General features: G+C 51.0%; 1 protein-coding gene across 1 annotated transcript in view; it reads left to right on the top strand.

The window, feature by feature from the left end:
• Positions 1-2,807: 2,807 nt before the first annotated feature.
• Positions 2,808-16,367, top strand: part of KCNA6 (potassium voltage-gated channel subfamily A member 6) — a 36,938-nt gene continuing 23,378 nt past the window's right edge. The window contains exon 1 of the mRNA XM_069581460.1: positions 2,808-7,632. Within this exon, the coding sequence (XP_069437561.1) occupies positions 2,891-4,483 (1,593 nt within the window). The 5' untranslated portion in view covers positions 2,808-2,890 and the 3' untranslated portion in view covers positions 4,484-7,632. The remainder of the gene's footprint in view (positions 7,633-16,367) is intronic.

Here is a 16,367-nt window from a genome sequence, read left to right as displayed (position 1 = left end):
AGAGGAATGATCTAGAGAAAAGGGCTTTTCTGTGGCTAAGAAATGAGTCTTTCACACAAGAACTAAAAACAGAACTCTGATTCATGAACTTGCTAATGGGTTTTCCCTCGGGGGGAAACTTTCTGTGCACAGTGAAACCTCTCTTGGGGTAGAGCCTTATGCCGCATGTCAAGTAACTATGGAGCTTCTCTCTGCCTGTAGCTTGGAAGCCTTAACCCAGGCGACACTCAAAGGTCTGTTCCCATCACGATTTTAGACAGAATTCAGGTTCCTCCCTACATTTCTCCAAGGTTTGCTTGGAAGAGTGACTGGCCTAGGGGACAACCTTGTGCATAAAAATGGCAGTGACGAAAACAAACAAGTCAATGACTATTTCGTGGTAAAAACTGATCACCAAAAACAAAAGGACTCATGAGTAAGTCAGTTTACCACTCAGAAAAGAATTACAGGTAATTGGACAGGGGTAAAAACAAACAAACAAAAAAAACCCCAGGACTTTCTGTGGTATACTTGTAGCTTTCCTTTTTTTTTTCTTGGAAGAAAAAAAAAATTTAATGGCGCAACCTACTAGTGCAAAGTTTAAATTGATTAATGACAATACCTTGTGAAAAAGAAAGGTACTGACTGGATGATATACTTGCGCTCTTGCCATTCACCGAAACATGCAAGGTGGGAGAAGGGAGCAGAAACAACCAGGAATGAAACGGAAACAACTACCTAGAAGGCGTGGTGAGCCACCAGACTAGAGAAGGAAGACGCAGTGGTGCGGCCATCTGTCTGCACTCGCTCATCACTTGACCTCTGCCCCACACATCCAGCAGGCGTGGTTCCCGACTCACCTTCCTCTCCAGCACCCTGCTGGGAATGAACCGCTGTGGTTTTACAACACCGCGTTTTATGCAAATAACTCTCACATGAGTCTCGTGGTTTGAGAGTAGCTCTATGTATCCTTCCCATCATGATCGTCCATGAACTCCTACCAGTGCTCTAAGAGCACCAGGGGGTACTAAAAACACCTTCTTGTTCTGGTTGTCAGCCAACTTATTTTTGTCCATAGCCACCCCAAAAGGGGAAAACTGAGGCAGCGAGAAGCCAGCATCAGCCCTGCTGGGTAGGTAGGCAGTGTGAAACCATCAGACCCTAACCTGTCTGACCTAGTGATGGTCTCTGGCCGAAATGGGTGGAAAACCAGTCTTACCTCCTCCCTCCTGGAGACTCCCTACAACCAAATGGGGTCTCTCCCCAAATACTTCCAGGTGGGTCTTCCTTGTAACATTGCACGTCTGTGCACAGGAGCACAGGCCATCTTTCTCACAAGATTGTAGGGGAGTGAATGAGATGGTGCAGGTGAGGCACCCAGAGGTGATTGGCACATATTAGGTGCCCAGGAAGCACAGCTCTTAGTTTAATTAACACGCCCTTCTCAGACACTCCAGATTCGTTCCCAGGGAGGCTGGGAGCTTATGAATTCCAGGATGTATAATACTTCCTTAGATTATGCTACCTGTGAGATGCCACCATCTTCTGGTTCTTTTTTCCCTGGGACTGCTGCCCAAGCGCCCTTGGAAAACCTCTCTTGGGAAAGGCAACAGGCGACCTCCCACCCTTCTCACTTTGCAATCCTAGAAGGGCAGCCTCACCCGCCTTCCTAGGTTTGCAAAAAGACCCATGGGATTCTCTGGGGAGTGACACTCAAGTACAGTTTAAATCGGAAGCTCTCAGGCCATCAAAGGTGCTTCCTTTATTTTTTAAGTAGAGATTGAAGAAACTGGCAAATGGGTCTTTGTAAATTCAGAAAGAGAAAAGATGACTTGATTTTTTTTTTTTTTTCGGTCGTTCAGTTTTGGGGTGAGTGGAGGCACGAAGCTCTGTGCCGGATGGCAGGGCGGAGTGTTTTCTTATTGATGAAATGCACTGCGCAGGTCAACTCCGCAAACCGAAAAGGGAGAAGCGGATTGCGGGGGCGGGGGGGTGTGGCAGAGGGGTAAGTGCCTGTTCAGAGGGCGGTGGATGCGGACGCGCTTAAGGGAGAGGCGTGCCAGGAGAGCGCGGGAAAGACTGCCGGAGAGGCTAGGGTGCTTCTGCTCGCCGCGCCCGGGCTCGCGCAGCCCCTGGCCGGGCGAGGGGTGTCATGCGGGAGTGGGGTGGGAGGGGGCAGCAGGCGGGGCCTGCCACGTCACTTGGAGAGAGTGTGTTGGGAAGGAAGGGCAGAGCGGAGAGCCGAGCCGCTGCAGTTGCGGCGGCTGCAGCAAAGGCTTGAGCGCTGGGGAGGTGGGTCCGCGCGCCCCGGCCCCCGGGGCGGCCCCAGGGCCCCTCTCGCAGGCCGGCGGCGCGGCTCGGAGGGAGGCGGTGGCGGCCGTGGCGGCGGGAACGGCGACCTTGGTCAGCGGAACGCGCGGTGGCCGTTGGGCGGAGGCCGAGCCCCGCCGGGCTTCTTGGCCGAGTAGGTGGGAGGCGCATCTGGGGCACGGGTCCCGGCGGCGGCAGGGGGTCTGGAGCCGTGGGATCTGGGACGTGCTGACACCCAGGGCGGACCCCCGCGTCGCGGAGCCCAGTCTGGGGCGGGGCGAGAGGGGCCAAGCCACGCGTCTTTTTCGGGCGTCCAGCTGCACACGCGCCAGGCTGCGGTTCCAGGTACTCCAAGCTCCATCTGGCATCCGGCGCGGATACCTGGAGGCGCGGGGCCGAACCCTCCGCGCCCTGGTCCCCTCCCCAGACCTAGCCCGGCAGAGACCAGGGCTTCGGAACTCAGGGACCCGCCGCCGGCTCGAACTGCAAGCCCCACCCTGCAAAGAGGGCGCCGCCGAGAGCTGGGAGGCGCCGCGGCGCCCGGGTGGTGGTCGTGTCGTGGGCGCCGTCCTAGCGGCGGGGAGCGCAGCGCCGAGGGGACATGCGATCGGAGAAATCCCTGACGCTGGCGGCGCCGGGGGAGGTCCGCGGGCCGGAGGGCGAGCAACAGGATGCGGGAGACTTCCCGGAGGCCGGCGGCGGCGGCGGCGGCGGCGGCTGCTGTAGTAGCGAGCGGCTGGTCATCAACATCTCGGGGCTGCGCTTCGAGACGCAGCTGCGCACCCTGTCGCTGTTCCCGGACACGCTCCTGGGGGACCCCGGCCGCCGCGTCCGCTTCTTCGACCCGCTGAGGAACGAGTACTTCTTCGACCGCAACCGGCCCAGCTTCGACGCCATCCTCTACTACTACCAGTCGGGGGGCCGGCTGCGCCGGCCGGTCAACGTGCCGCTGGACATCTTCCTGGAGGAGATCCGCTTCTACCAGCTGGGGGACGAGGCCCTGGCGGCCTTCCGCGAGGACGAGGGCTGCCTGCCCGAGGGTGGCGTGGACGAGAAGCCGCTGCCGTCCCAGCCCTTCCAGCGCCAGGTGTGGCTTCTCTTCGAGTACCCGGAGAGCTCGGGGCCCGCCCGGGGCATCGCCATCGTCTCTGTCCTGGTCATCCTCATCTCCATCGTCATCTTCTGCCTGGAGACGCTGCCCCAGTTCCGTGCAGACGGTCGAGGTGGAAGCAACGGTGGCGGCGTCTCCCCAGTGTCCAGGGGCAGTCAGGAGGAAGAGGAGGATGAAGGTGACTCTTATACCTTCCATCCTGGCATCGCCCCCGGGGGAATGGTGGCAGGGGGCTCATCCTCACTAAGTACTCTTGGGGGCTCCTTCTTTACCGACCCCTTCTTTCTGGTGGAGACGCTGTGCATCGTCTGGTTCACCTTCGAGCTGCTGGTGCGCTTCTCCGCCTGCCCTAGCAAGCCAGCCTTCTTCCGGAACATCATGAACATCATCGACCTGGTGGCCATCTTCCCCTACTTCATCACGCTGGGCACCGAGCTGGTGCAGCAGCAGGAGCAGCAATCGGCCAGTGGCGGGGGCGGCCAGAACGGGCAGCAGGCCATGTCCCTGGCCATCCTCAGAGTGATCCGCCTGGTGCGCGTGTTCCGCATCTTCAAGCTGTCCCGCCACTCCAAGGGGCTGCAGATTCTGGGCAAGACGCTGCAGGCCTCCATGCGGGAGCTGGGCCTGCTCATCTTCTTTCTCTTCATCGGGGTCATCCTCTTCTCCAGTGCCGTCTACTTCGCAGAGGCCGACGATGACGATTCGCTCTTCCCCAGTATCCCGGATGCCTTCTGGTGGGCGGTGGTCACCATGACCACCGTAGGTTATGGGGACATGTACCCCATGACGGTGGGGGGCAAGATCGTGGGCTCCCTGTGTGCCATCGCCGGGGTCCTCACCATCGCCCTGCCCGTGCCGGTCATCGTCTCCAACTTCAACTACTTCTACCACCGGGAGACAGAGCAGGAGGAGCAAGGCCAGTATACCCACGTCACTTGCGGGCAGCCTGCCCCGGACCTGAAGGCAGCTGATAGTGGACTTGGCAAGCCTGAATTCTCGGAGGCCACCCGGGAGCGGAGACCCAGCTACCTTCCCACACCACATCGAGGGTATGCAGAGAAAAGGATGCTCACTGAGGTCTGATGGATGCGGGCAGTGCCTGCATGGAAGGAAGACACCAAACACACCCTTCCTTAGGGACCTTTCTCATCCTCCACTACTCTCACCCCAGCTCCAGGTGACCTCCTGACTCCCTCACCCCACAGTGGTTGGCGCCAGGCCCATACACCTGAACTGTCAGCCTCGTTACTCGACCCCTGCAGCACCCCAGGTTTCTCCATCTAAGTGACATTTTTGAAATTCTAATGGTGCCACCCATTCGTGCCCATCTTATGTCACGTGGATGAGATTTCCATCTGACCTTCCCTTGAGACTCTTGATTTTTCACGTTTGGGACTGGTGATGCCTCTAGGAAGAGTAACGTCGACAGGCTGGAAACCAGGCATACCTGGGTCTTCTTTCTCCTTAGCATCCTTGGCTTTGGGGCATGCACCCTCCCATCGTAGCTTCTGGCCACGTGCTAACTAGCCGAAGCCGGTGGACAGAAACAGTACTCATCCTGTTGTTTTCCTCCAGTGCCCTGTAAGGTCGGCTGGTCATTCTGCAGAGAAGCCTTCGGAGAGCCTTCAGTTGCGCAGCCTGAACATATGTTATCTGTCTCTGATCTTGGATGCAATTAGAGAAACTACGATGACACTTGGCCATTTGGAGGACGTGAGAGGTCAGTCCTGGACCAAAAGGGCCAGTGGATTCTTCTAGCATGACCTGGCACGATAGATGTTAGTCTCTGTTCTCCACTTGGCTCTCTCGACTCTGATTCCCCTGACTCTCTGGCTTCCAGGAAGGCTCCTCCTTCTCAGAGCCAAATACTCTGTCTGTTCAGGTGCCTTCCTGTGCGGAGGAACTGACAAAGGGGAACCACGGAGCTGCGAGAAATGGCCGAACGGAACCACGTACCTGGCCTGACCGCTTCTTAGAGAAGCAGTGTCCCTTAGACAGTGCCATCTCGGAGCGGTGGAGGAGTCATTTTGCTGACAGCAAATTCCTTTCCCTCACTTCCCCCAGCCCTCTCTAGCCCTCCACCCTTCTTCCTGGGAATCTGACTTAGGTTTGCAGCCGAAGGCTTGCTAAAGCAGACTCCAGCTTAAATCTGCCGCCAGGTAAAAGCACACATTGGATGCTAGCATGGGTTTCTGTTTGCATTTTGCGGGCAATGAGACAGGAGGTTTAGAGTAAGGGAGAAGCATTGTTCTTTTGCCGACAGCCTCACTGGTAGAGGTTTTTTGTTTTGTTTTGTTTTGTTTTTTTGCTGAGTCAGGTAAACATTCTCCTGCTCCAGCCCTGGAGCCGAAGCCGCTGGCTGTCACCGGGGAGATGCCCAGTGGTGCCCCCACCTGGTCTGAGCCATCTTCTTTCATCGGGAACTGAACTGCTCTTCCTGTAACACCTCCCCACGTCCCCTTTTTCTCCTCTTTGCACTGCCATTCATTTGCTGCCTTGATCAACTGTGATGTACTGTTCTGAGCTCTCCTGGGTGCAGTTCAGAAACCGGAAGGACTGTTAACATGTTTTTAGTTTTATAATCTAGGCTTTAAGACTCCTTGATGAGAATTTTTTTTTTTAAGCTTTTCTCGAAGAGCCAGCTTACGAGGTACAGCCTCTTGAGGGTTTTCTTGAGAGACACTGTGTCTGGATGTTGCTGCACTTTACAGGGTAACTTGGGGGCCACAGTTCCTCTTTGTGCCTCAGTGTCCCCACCCATTTGATGGGAACATTGACGTCTGTCCCTCCACCCCCACTTCTTGGGGAATGGCCCAGGAACTCAGCTTGGATCCTGGGGGTGATGCTATGCAAATGCGTGAACTTCTGTAATGATTTCTAGCTCATTATCTTGCTTCCCCCTGTCCCATAGGCAAAGCCTCCTCCCAGGGTTCCCGCTTTGGGTCCAAAGCCCACGTCCAGGCCGTTCTGGGTCCTTAGCTTTTTAAATCCCTCCCTTGCCTCTTGAACTGGGCCTTATTCTTTGCTTCTTCCCCTTCAGCAAGGAAGGTGCTCTTTGGAGCGATTCAGTGGCATCCTTTTACGGCCAGCACCATCTTGACTGGGTGCTTGGCTTCTGAAATACAAGAGAAATCTGAAATACAAGAGAAAATGCTCATGATTCAGACACCTGCTCTGAGGCAATGAAGTGCCAGTTTTCCACATCTGTTCTGGAATATTACTCCTGACAGTTCAGGGGGAGGGGGGAAGAGAAGGTCCACCCAGAGGCAAAAGGGATGCTCACGTCGAGAGTGAATGTTGAAACACGGATGTGTCCTTCTCAGAATGGGTGTGTGTGTGTTTTCATCATCCTCACCATTTCAAGTCAGAGCATGCCCGAGTGGAAAGGGTTTATGAAGAGCTGGGCTCTCCGGGGATTCTGGTTGCCGTAGCAACCTTCCAGACTGTTCTATCTTCTGATTTGGGCGGCCACGGAGAATGAGAGACGATGTATTCCCAGCTTCTGAAGTGGGGACGCCCCTCACGTAACGTTGTTTAGGGGCTGGCAGGGCTGGGACAGGGATGTGTGGCCTTTGGAAAAAGAAAGGGAAACAGGTCCCCAAAGCTTCCTATCTGGACCTTTCTTCCTGGTTTCCCCAGCCCATCACTGGAGCTATTTCATCTCACTCCTGAGTCTTCAGAAACTTGAATGCTAGGCAACTGCCAGTTAGACCATATTCTCTCTTTCGAAATGGCCTTGGAGGGGACTAGCTTCTCAAGAGGCAGCTGCTACTAGTGTTAGTCCATAATAGTACCATGGAGCCCTCACATTGGCCCCTCCCAGCTCTAAGACAGAGAGATGATGCTTCTTCCCAAGGAAATGTCTAGCTCCTGGGAGGGACCTCATAGATGGTTCTTCTTAAAGACATCCAAGACAAACTGGGAGGCTGTGACCTGACCTACTTCCTCTGATGGATTTCGCCAAGTGACCCCCTTTGACTCTGAGCCTCTTGATGTGGATTTTGTTCCCTGAGCACCGAGGGAATCTGTGCCCCGTGTCGCCGTGACAGCTGGGGTGGCGATTTCACAGCTGTCAGCAGAGGGGTTCAGGTCGTTGTTACACCTGAATTGGGCCGGCAGGAGCTCCCAGAGGTCTTCCTGGATCTGTCAGGCTCAGCTGAGACGTGGGGGGATTCCTCCTGCCTGAGAAGCCCCAGGAGAGAAGGGGACAGCTGGCCGTCTTTGCACCCGAGGTAGGTTCTGCTGTTGGGGAATTTTGTTCTGGCTCAGTCTTTCGGGTCAAATGAGAACAGGAGTGGGGAGGGGCAGAAAAGGGGTGGGAGAGCATGCATCTGGGGAGAATGAAGCCTTTGACTGTCTTTCCTAAGCAGCCTCCTCGCTCGCTCTCTCTCTTTCCGTGTGTTTCTGTCTCCATCGATATTACTCTCCTCTGTTTCTGCTTGCACACTGCTATCTCCCTTCACTCCCCCTTCTAAATCACCTCCCCCTTTTCCTCTGCATTTTCCCTCCTTCCTTATTCTCTGCAGTCTCACTTGCTCTGCCTTTCTTTCTTCTCACCTTTCTGGCTTTCCCTCATCTGCCATTTGAACCTCTTCTTCCTTCTTTGTGCATCTTTCTCTCACTTTCTCAGGAGCTGGGAGCACCTTAGGGCGTTTCAGTTGGGCTCACTCTTTGCATTTGAGGATGGCTGTGACCTTGGGTGTTTGCTCAGAAGGTTGTTCTCCAGCTGGTGGACTCTCTGTTTTCCTGACAGTACAGCGTCCTGTCCTAGCGTGCTCACCTCTGGGGGTGGAATGCTGAGTTTCTGGAGCAAGATGAGATTGCTGTGGGTTTAGAAAACATCTCTGATGAAATGTCCTGAATCTGCAAGTAGGAAATAGAGAAGGCGGGTTGGAGAGAAGACAGAAGACCTCATTTATTTCAAATAAATATTTTGCTTGTGTAGCACTGGACTCTGCTCACTCTGGGTCCCCAACCTTGAGAAGCTTGCGGAAGAGTTCCAGACAACGCACTATAGATACAGTGAAATAAACACCGAAAAGAGGATGTAGGAGGAAGGCATAGAGTGGAATTAACCTAGAAAAAGCCTTAATTCAAGGCTGGCCTTCTGAATGCCCTGAATTCACTCGAAGGTTCTCAGAGCTGTCTCTCTCATATCCTGAAAGCAGAGTTCGTAAATCCCAGTGGTGTGAAGTGCAGGGGACGACTCTCCTTAGAAAGGTGGCTTAAGATTCACCAACCGGTTTATAAGGAGGCTTTTTCTTTGTGCGTCTCTTTGCTGGAGGTCATGTAGACTGAGTCCCATGTGTATCAGGATATTAGGTTTTTGCAGGGTTGTTGTTCAGTTGCTCAGCTGTGTCTGACCCTTTGCAACCCCATGAACTGCAGCACGCCAGGCCTCCCTGTCCTTCACCGTCTCACAGAATCTGCTCCAGCTCATGCCCATGGAGTTGGTGATGCCATCCAACCATCTCATCTTCTGCTGCCCCCTTCTCCGTCTGTCTGCAGTCTTTCCCAACATCAGGGTGTTTTCCCATGAGGGTAATGGACATTTTCTAAAAGAGGATTGCTGTGACAGTTGTACTTGATAAGTTAACTCACAAAAGTCACTGAATTTTTTTTTTAAGTGACATGAGGCTGATAACTCCAGAGTTTCATGTCTTGTCTGGGAGATGGTTTGGTTTTATAAATCTAGACGTTAAGCCTCTTTAAAGATGGACCAGACTGCGTATTTGAGAAGAATGACAGTTTTTTTCTCTGCCGCATGGGGACACTTTAGAGCTTTCGTGCTGCTCCTGTCCAGTGCTAGGAACCGTTTGTTTTGTTTTGAATTTTGACAGTGAGACCATTGTGGGATTGACGTGCTCCTTTCTTTTGGCTCTGGAGACAGACTAAGCCATTTCTGATCCATGCAGAGCCTGGTCAGCTTGTCTTGAACTATGATAAGCACGTTGAACATGACTCGTGACAGCGCAAAGACAATGAACTTGCCCACCCCGCCCCCACCCCCGCAACCCGCCCAAAGCTAAGGGGTTTACACTTTGCTGGCAAAAGCTCACAAACAAATGCAGAAAATTCCACCTCATCTCTGTTTCCCTGGAAACTCAGAGTTCCTTGAGAAATTACATATGAGCCAAGGTGTTATTCTCTTGGTCTGCCCCCCACCCTCCAGTGGCTGATTGGGTGTTGCAGGCTTATGGCGCATTCAGAAAACAGAAGAAGCGGGGGTGAGGGTCTTCCCTTAGCTGGTCCTCCTCTTGGAGTGCTCATCAGATGTCATTGCTCTCTGCTCTCACTTGCCTTCCCCCTCACTGATCCCTTCCTTCCCCTCCCCGCCCTTGGTGCTTTTCCTTACGTGACACCTTCCAGTCCTGCTATTTATCATGCCTTCTCTCGGCTGGCTGAGACCTTGCTTTTGGCAATGTTTTGTCCCCCGGCATCTCTCCATAAATGCCAAGATAGATTTCCAAGGAACGCGGTCCTCCTGGGACAATCTGGCTGGAACCTGCCGGGCTGGCTCTGATTGGTTCTGACTGTGAGTTATTGCCCAGGGAAGCAAAGTTTGGTCTAATTCTAGCTTGTCAGGGTCACTTAGAGAAGGAAAAGAAACCCATTCTTTAAACTGAAGGATTTCCTCTCTCACTCCCATTTGATGCTGGGCTGCTCTGGGGTGCGAGGCTCTCTTGGGGCAGAATCGGGCTGGAGCTTGGGGCTTCTCCCGAGAGAGAGCCTCTAGATGCAAGCCGCTGGGAATGAAGACAGATGGGCTCCTAATGCCTGTATTATCATGTCTCACGATGAACCACTTTCCTGATCTGGGCCTGAGGTCCCTGCGGGGCTGGAGACGGTCATTTCTTTCCCCTCCCTTTGCTCTGAATTCCTAGAGAAGGGTGTTCTTGCCACCTCTTCGTTCCATATATTAAAAAAACCTTTTTGTTGGAGACTACTTGATTTACAATGTTGTGTTAATTTCAGGTGTACAGCAAAGTGATTCAGCTATGCCTATATGTATATCTACTCATTTTTAAAGATTCTTTTCCCATATAGGTCGTTATGGAGTATTGAGCAGAGTTCCTTGTGCTATAAGTAGGTCCTTGTGAGTTATCTTGGTGCTCCCTAGGAAGGAGATGAAAACCTATCAGTGAGCACCTTGGAAAGGTTTTCTAGAATGAGTGACTGCTTCTTTCAGAACAAGAAAGAAAAAGAGGCAGACACCTCAATACTGGTATCTCACCTTGGCCACCTGTACTGGTCTAACCTTGGCCATCAGCATTAGCTAGCCCTGGTGGAATTTATGACAATTAAAAAAATTATTTTATTGAAGTATAGTTGATTTACAATGTGTTAATTTCTGCTGTACAGCAAAGTGATTCCGTTATACATATATAGACATCCTTTTTCATATTCTTTTTCATCATGGTTTATCTATGACTTTTTTTTTTTTTTTGAGCACAGCTCTGACCTCATCCTTGTTGCTATGGAGAGGGTTTCCTTTCGTCTGTCACGCGCCCGGCAGACACTCTTTGCTTGGCCCTAGAAAACGTCTTGGAGCCTTAAGTGGCCTTCATCACAGGTGCAGGGAATGCAGACAGACCCTGTCTCTTTGGCGAGAGCGAAACCAACATCTCCAAGGAGCTTGCAGCCGAGCTGTCTACGGTGCTGCTATTTTTGACATGCTTGCTTGCTCCCAGGACTTGACAACCGCTGTCTCCAGGAGACAGACAAACCCTGCTTTTGGCAGCAGACATTTTGCCTTGGAAAAAAATATAGGAAGACAGTCCTGCAGTCAGGAGGGGCTGGTGCTGTGCTTTCCCTCTCCTCCAGGAGGCTGGCACCCGGCCAGTGGGGTGGTGGGTCTGAGGCTGGGGCAGCACCCCTATCTGGGAATCCATCCTGCCCCATGAGAGTGGTCCTAACAGGAATGAGAACGGCATCTTTCATTTAAGAAAGCATCTCAGTTCAGTGCTTTCAGACATCATGTCTTATAACAGAGGTTAGGAGCCTGGACTCTGGAGCCAGTTGTCTGGGTTCAGATCCAACCTCTGCTGCTCACTGGCTGGGTGATGTGAACCAAGTTCTGGAACCTTCTGTGCCTCAATTTCCTTCTCTTTAAAATGGGGGCATAATGGGGCCAATCTCATAGGGCTGTTTCAAAGATTAGATGAGTTAATATCCTGTTTATGTAACACCAAGTAACACTACTTACACAGTGTCATGTAAGCAAGCACCACACAGAGGTTGATATTATCATCAGTGCTGTTATCCTTCAACAACCAAATGCAATGGGAAGGCTAGGCATCGTTTTCCTCTTTGGCAGAGAAGGCAGTTGAGGCTCAGTGGGCAAGTTCAAGGGCACCTGGCTATCGAGTGGTCCACTGCCCTCAGGTAAGACGTGATGAGCAGAACCCAGGAAAAGTCCAATGGATATTCAGCACGAAGAGAGAATGAATCATGGTTCCTGAATGTGCACATAGCTTTTTGTTTGGCCACATCTCCAAGCATCCCTAGTTCCCCAACCAGGGATCAAACTTGCTTTTCCTGCATTGCAAGCGTGGAATCTTAACCGCTGGACCACCAGGGAAGTCCCTGAGAGGCTTTTACTTACTTGCCAGTTTGTCTTTTAGACTGAAAATCCACAGGCTTCCTATGCTGTTTTCCTTCTGGGGCTCTGAAGGCTCAGAACTGCTCATGCATCTTTCTAGAGGATCTTTCCTCACACCATCACTGTTCTCCTCCCCTCATGCGTTAGCAGTCTGGGAGGGTGGGAGTGGCTCTCTTCTAGAGCCTTCCTCTAACACTTCCTTTGAATCCTCTTCTTTGGAACAGATGCAGGGTCTCACAGGTGGCCCTCGGGACAGAACCCATAAGCTGGACCCTGGCTCAGAGTTTTTGTCTACAGTTCTAGCGGCTTTCAAATCCCACTTCCTGGTCCTCACCCTCAGTGTCCTTTTATGTCCCACCATGTCTTTCCTCTCTGCAGTGGGGTACCTGCTGACATTCCTTGGTTGTTTTCCACTGTTTTTTCCTCCTTTCAGGGGCTTCCCAAGTGGTGCTAGTGGTAAAGAATCTGCCTACCAATGCCGGAGACGCAGGAGATGTGGGTTCGATCCCTGGGTCGGGGAGATCCCCTGGAGAAGGGCATGTCATCCCACTCCAGTATTTTTGCCTGGAGAATCCCATGGACAGAGGAGCCTGGCGGGTTACAGCCCATGGGGTCACAAAGAGTTGGACACGACTGAGTGTCTGAGCAATTTCCTCCTTTCAGAGGGTACAGGAGACCCTAGGGTCGAAAGAAGCTGCTCCCCCACCTCCTTTGGTTTTCTGGTCTGCTTCCACTGCGGTTGAAGGGCCGCTGCTGGCTTGGGGGGTCTCAGTTCCGGGCCAACAGCTGTACACATCCTTAGCTCATTCCTGAGGCCACTGCAGTGTCCTGTGGGGGACTTGGCCCCAGGCAGGAAATGGGACTGCCCTCCCCACCCTGAATTCAGAACTTCCTGGCTTCCTTGCTTTCAGAGTCAGAGAACTTAGGTCTGAATCATCTGTTAGCTGCACCTTGTATAAATCTCTCCATGCTTCTGTTTACCATCTGCAAAATAAGGAAGCGAATTCCACTCAACCCACCTGGTGGTTGCGAGGTTGCAAGCGAAAGCATTTCCCAGGCCACACACTCTCAGGAGAGCCTGGTTCCCTGCTCTGCCAGGCAGCTGAGGGGGCTTCAGTGACACTGATCAGCCACCCAGAGTGCCCAGCCACCTGCACCTCAAAGAAAGGGTGTCCCAGGTGACTGCAGTTTTGTTCTCTGAAACCAGCATTGAAATGAAATACAGAAAAAAAAAAAGACTCAGGATATCAACTTTTAAGCTCAAAGGCTCTTTTCCTAAAGGATTCATTGCAGAATCTCTAAATAACTTGCACGTAAGACATGATTTAATATAGAGAAATTAAAAGATGCTTGCTCCTTGGAAGAAAAGCTGTGACAAACCTAGACAGTGTATTAAAGAGCAGAGACATCACCTTGCCAACAAAGGTCCTCATAGTCAAAGCCATGGTTTTTCAAGTAGTCATGTACAGATGTGAGAATCGGACCATAAAGAAGGCTGAGCACCAAAGAATGGTTGCTTTTGGACTGTAGTGCTGCAGAAGACTCTTGAGAGTCCTTTGGACAGGAAGGCGATCAAATCAGCCAATCCTAAAGGAGATCAACCCTGAATATCCAGTGGAAGGACTGATGCTGAAGCTGAAGCTGAAGCTCCAGTACTTTGGCCACCTGATGCAAAGAGCAGACTCACTGGAAAAGACCCTGATGCTGGGAAGGACTGAGGGCAGGAGGAGAAGGGGGTGACAGAGGATGAGATGGTTGAATGGCGTCACCGATTCAATGGACGTGAGTTTGAGCAAACTCAGGGAGATAGTGAAGGACAGAGAAGCCTTGCGTGCTGCAGTCCATGGGGTCATAAGGGGTCAGACATGGCTTAGTGACTGAACAAACAACAAAAATCACAGGACCAGAGTCAGACAGAGTGAAGTTTCCAGAGGCCGTGGTAGCTGAGTCATAAATCAGACGGACGCTCATCGGCTGCTTTAAGGCAATTTGGCATCCCTGGGAAGAGAGAAAAGTCTGGTGTGCTTGGGAAAATTTGAGTGGCCTGTGAGGTTTGCTCTCTGCTGTAGGGGATGTGTCAGGCTTTTCAGGAGCTACATATATTTGTGTGTGGTGAGCCCAGCTTCTCATTCACCCCTAGACCTCAGGCAGTTGCCCTCTGCTCATCTGGAAGGGTGTTTGTTTCCGGTTTTATTTTGCTTTTAAAAAGTTGTGTTTTTTTTTTGGGGGGGGTGTAGACCATTTTTAAAGCCTTTGCTGAATTTGTTACAATGTTGCTTCTGTTTCATGTTTTGGTATTTTGCCTTCATGGCTTATGAGATCTTAGTTCCCGGACCAGGGATTGAACCCGTGCCCCGCTGCACTGGAAGGTGAAATCTTAACCACTGAACTGCCAGGAAGTCCCTGTCTGAAGTCTGGGAGTGAATGACAACCTGCGCTCCTCATGTACACACCTTCCTTTTTATTTTACTTTCAGTTCAGTTCAGTCGCTCAGTTGTGTCTGACTCTTTGCAACTCCGTGGCTTACCTGTCCATCACCAATTCCTGGAGCTTGCTCTAATTCATGTTTATCAAGTTGGTGGTGCCATCCAACCATCTCATCCTCTGTCACTCCCTTCTCCTCCTGCCCTCAGTCTTTCCCAGCATCAAGGTCTTTTCCAACGAGTCAGTTCTTCGCATCAGGTGGCCAAAGTATTGGAGTTTCAGCTTCAGCATCAGTCCTTCCAATGAATATTCAGGACTGATTTCCTTTAGGATGAACTGGTTTGATCTCCTTGCTGTCCAAGGGACTCTCAAGAGTCTTCTCCAACATCACAGTTCAAAAGCATCAATTCTTTGGCTTGGCACTCAGCTTTCTTTATAGTCCAATGCTCACATCCATACGTGACTACTGGAAAAACCATAGCTTTAACTAGATGGACCTTTATATTACTAGACATAGCAAAGTAATGTCTGTGCTATGCTGTCTAGGTTGGTCATAGCTTTTCTTCCAAAGAGTAAGTGTCTTTTAATTTCATGGCTGCAATCACCATCTGCAGTGATTTTGGAGCCCCCCAAAATAAAGTCTCTCACTGTTTCCATTGTTTCCCCATCTGTTTCCCATGAAGTGATGGGACCAGATGCCACGATCTTTGTTTTTTGAATGTTGAGTTTTAAGCCAACTTTTTCCCTCTCCTCTTTCACTTTCATTATGAGGCTCTTTAGTTCTTTGCTTTCTGCCATAAGGATGGTGTCATCTGCATATCTGAGGTTATTGATATTTCTTCCAGCAATCTTGATTCCAGCTTGTGCTTCATCCAGCCCGGGATTTCACATGATGTACTCTGCATAGAAGTTAAATAGGCAGGGTGACAATACACAGCCTTGATGTACTCCTTTCCCAATTTGGAACCAGTCTGTTGTTCCATGTCCAGTTCTGTTGCTTCTTAACCTGCATACAGATTTCTCAGGAGGCAGGTAAGATGGTCTGATATTCCCATCTCTTTAAGAATTTTCCACAGTTTGTTGTGATCCACACAGTCAGAGGGTTTGGCATAGTCAATAAAGCAGAAGTAGATGTTTTTCTGGAACTCCCTTGCTTTTTTGATGATCCAGTGGATGTTGGCAATTTGATCTCTGGTTCCTCTGCCTTTTCTAAATCCAGCTTGAACATCTGGAAATTTACGGTTTACTTACTGTTGAAGCCTGGCTTGGAGAACTTTGAACATTGCTTTACTAGCATGTGAGATGAATGCAATTGTGTGGTAGTTTGAACATTCTTTGGCATTGCCTTTCTTTGAGATTGGAATGAAAACTGACCTTTTCCAGTCCGGTGGCCACTGCTGAATTTTCCGACTGTTGGCGTATTGAGTGCAGCACTTTCACAGCATCATCTTTTAGGATTTGAAATAGCTCAACTGGAATTCCATCACCTCCACTAGCTTTGTTCATAGTGATGCTCCCTAAGGCCCACTTGACTTTGCATTCCAGGATGTCTGGCTCTAGGTGAGTGATCACACCATCGTGGTTATCTGGGTCATGAAGATCTTTTTTTGTACTTTACTCTTTGTTTTTTCTTTCTGCATCTGCTCTGCCCTGGTACATGGTTTTACATATGTGCAGCATTCCAAACAGCTATCACAAAGTGCCCAACCTGAGATTTCACAGCTACTTCTGACCACATGTCCTAAATCAGAGATGATGGGACACTAAGAAATGCTGGGCACGACAGTTCTGTCTCAGTAAAGGTGGAAAGAATAGAAAAAAATGAAACAGAAGAAATGTTGGAAGAGTTCACATGCAGCGTTGGATTTTTGTTTTCTTCTGAAGAATAATGGGTCTGGTCTCCTTGGGCTTGTGTTTCAATTTTCTAACATTGATCAGAAG

Source organism: Ovis canadensis, chromosome 3, assembly GCF_042477335.2.
Source record: "Ovis canadensis isolate MfBH-ARS-UI-01 breed Bighorn chromosome 3, ARS-UI_OviCan_v2, whole genome shotgun sequence".
NCBI lineage: Eukaryota > Metazoa > Chordata > Mammalia > Artiodactyla > Bovidae > Ovis > Ovis canadensis.
Note: the sequence above shows the minus strand (reverse complement) of the source record. Positions and strands in the feature narration are given on the sequence as shown.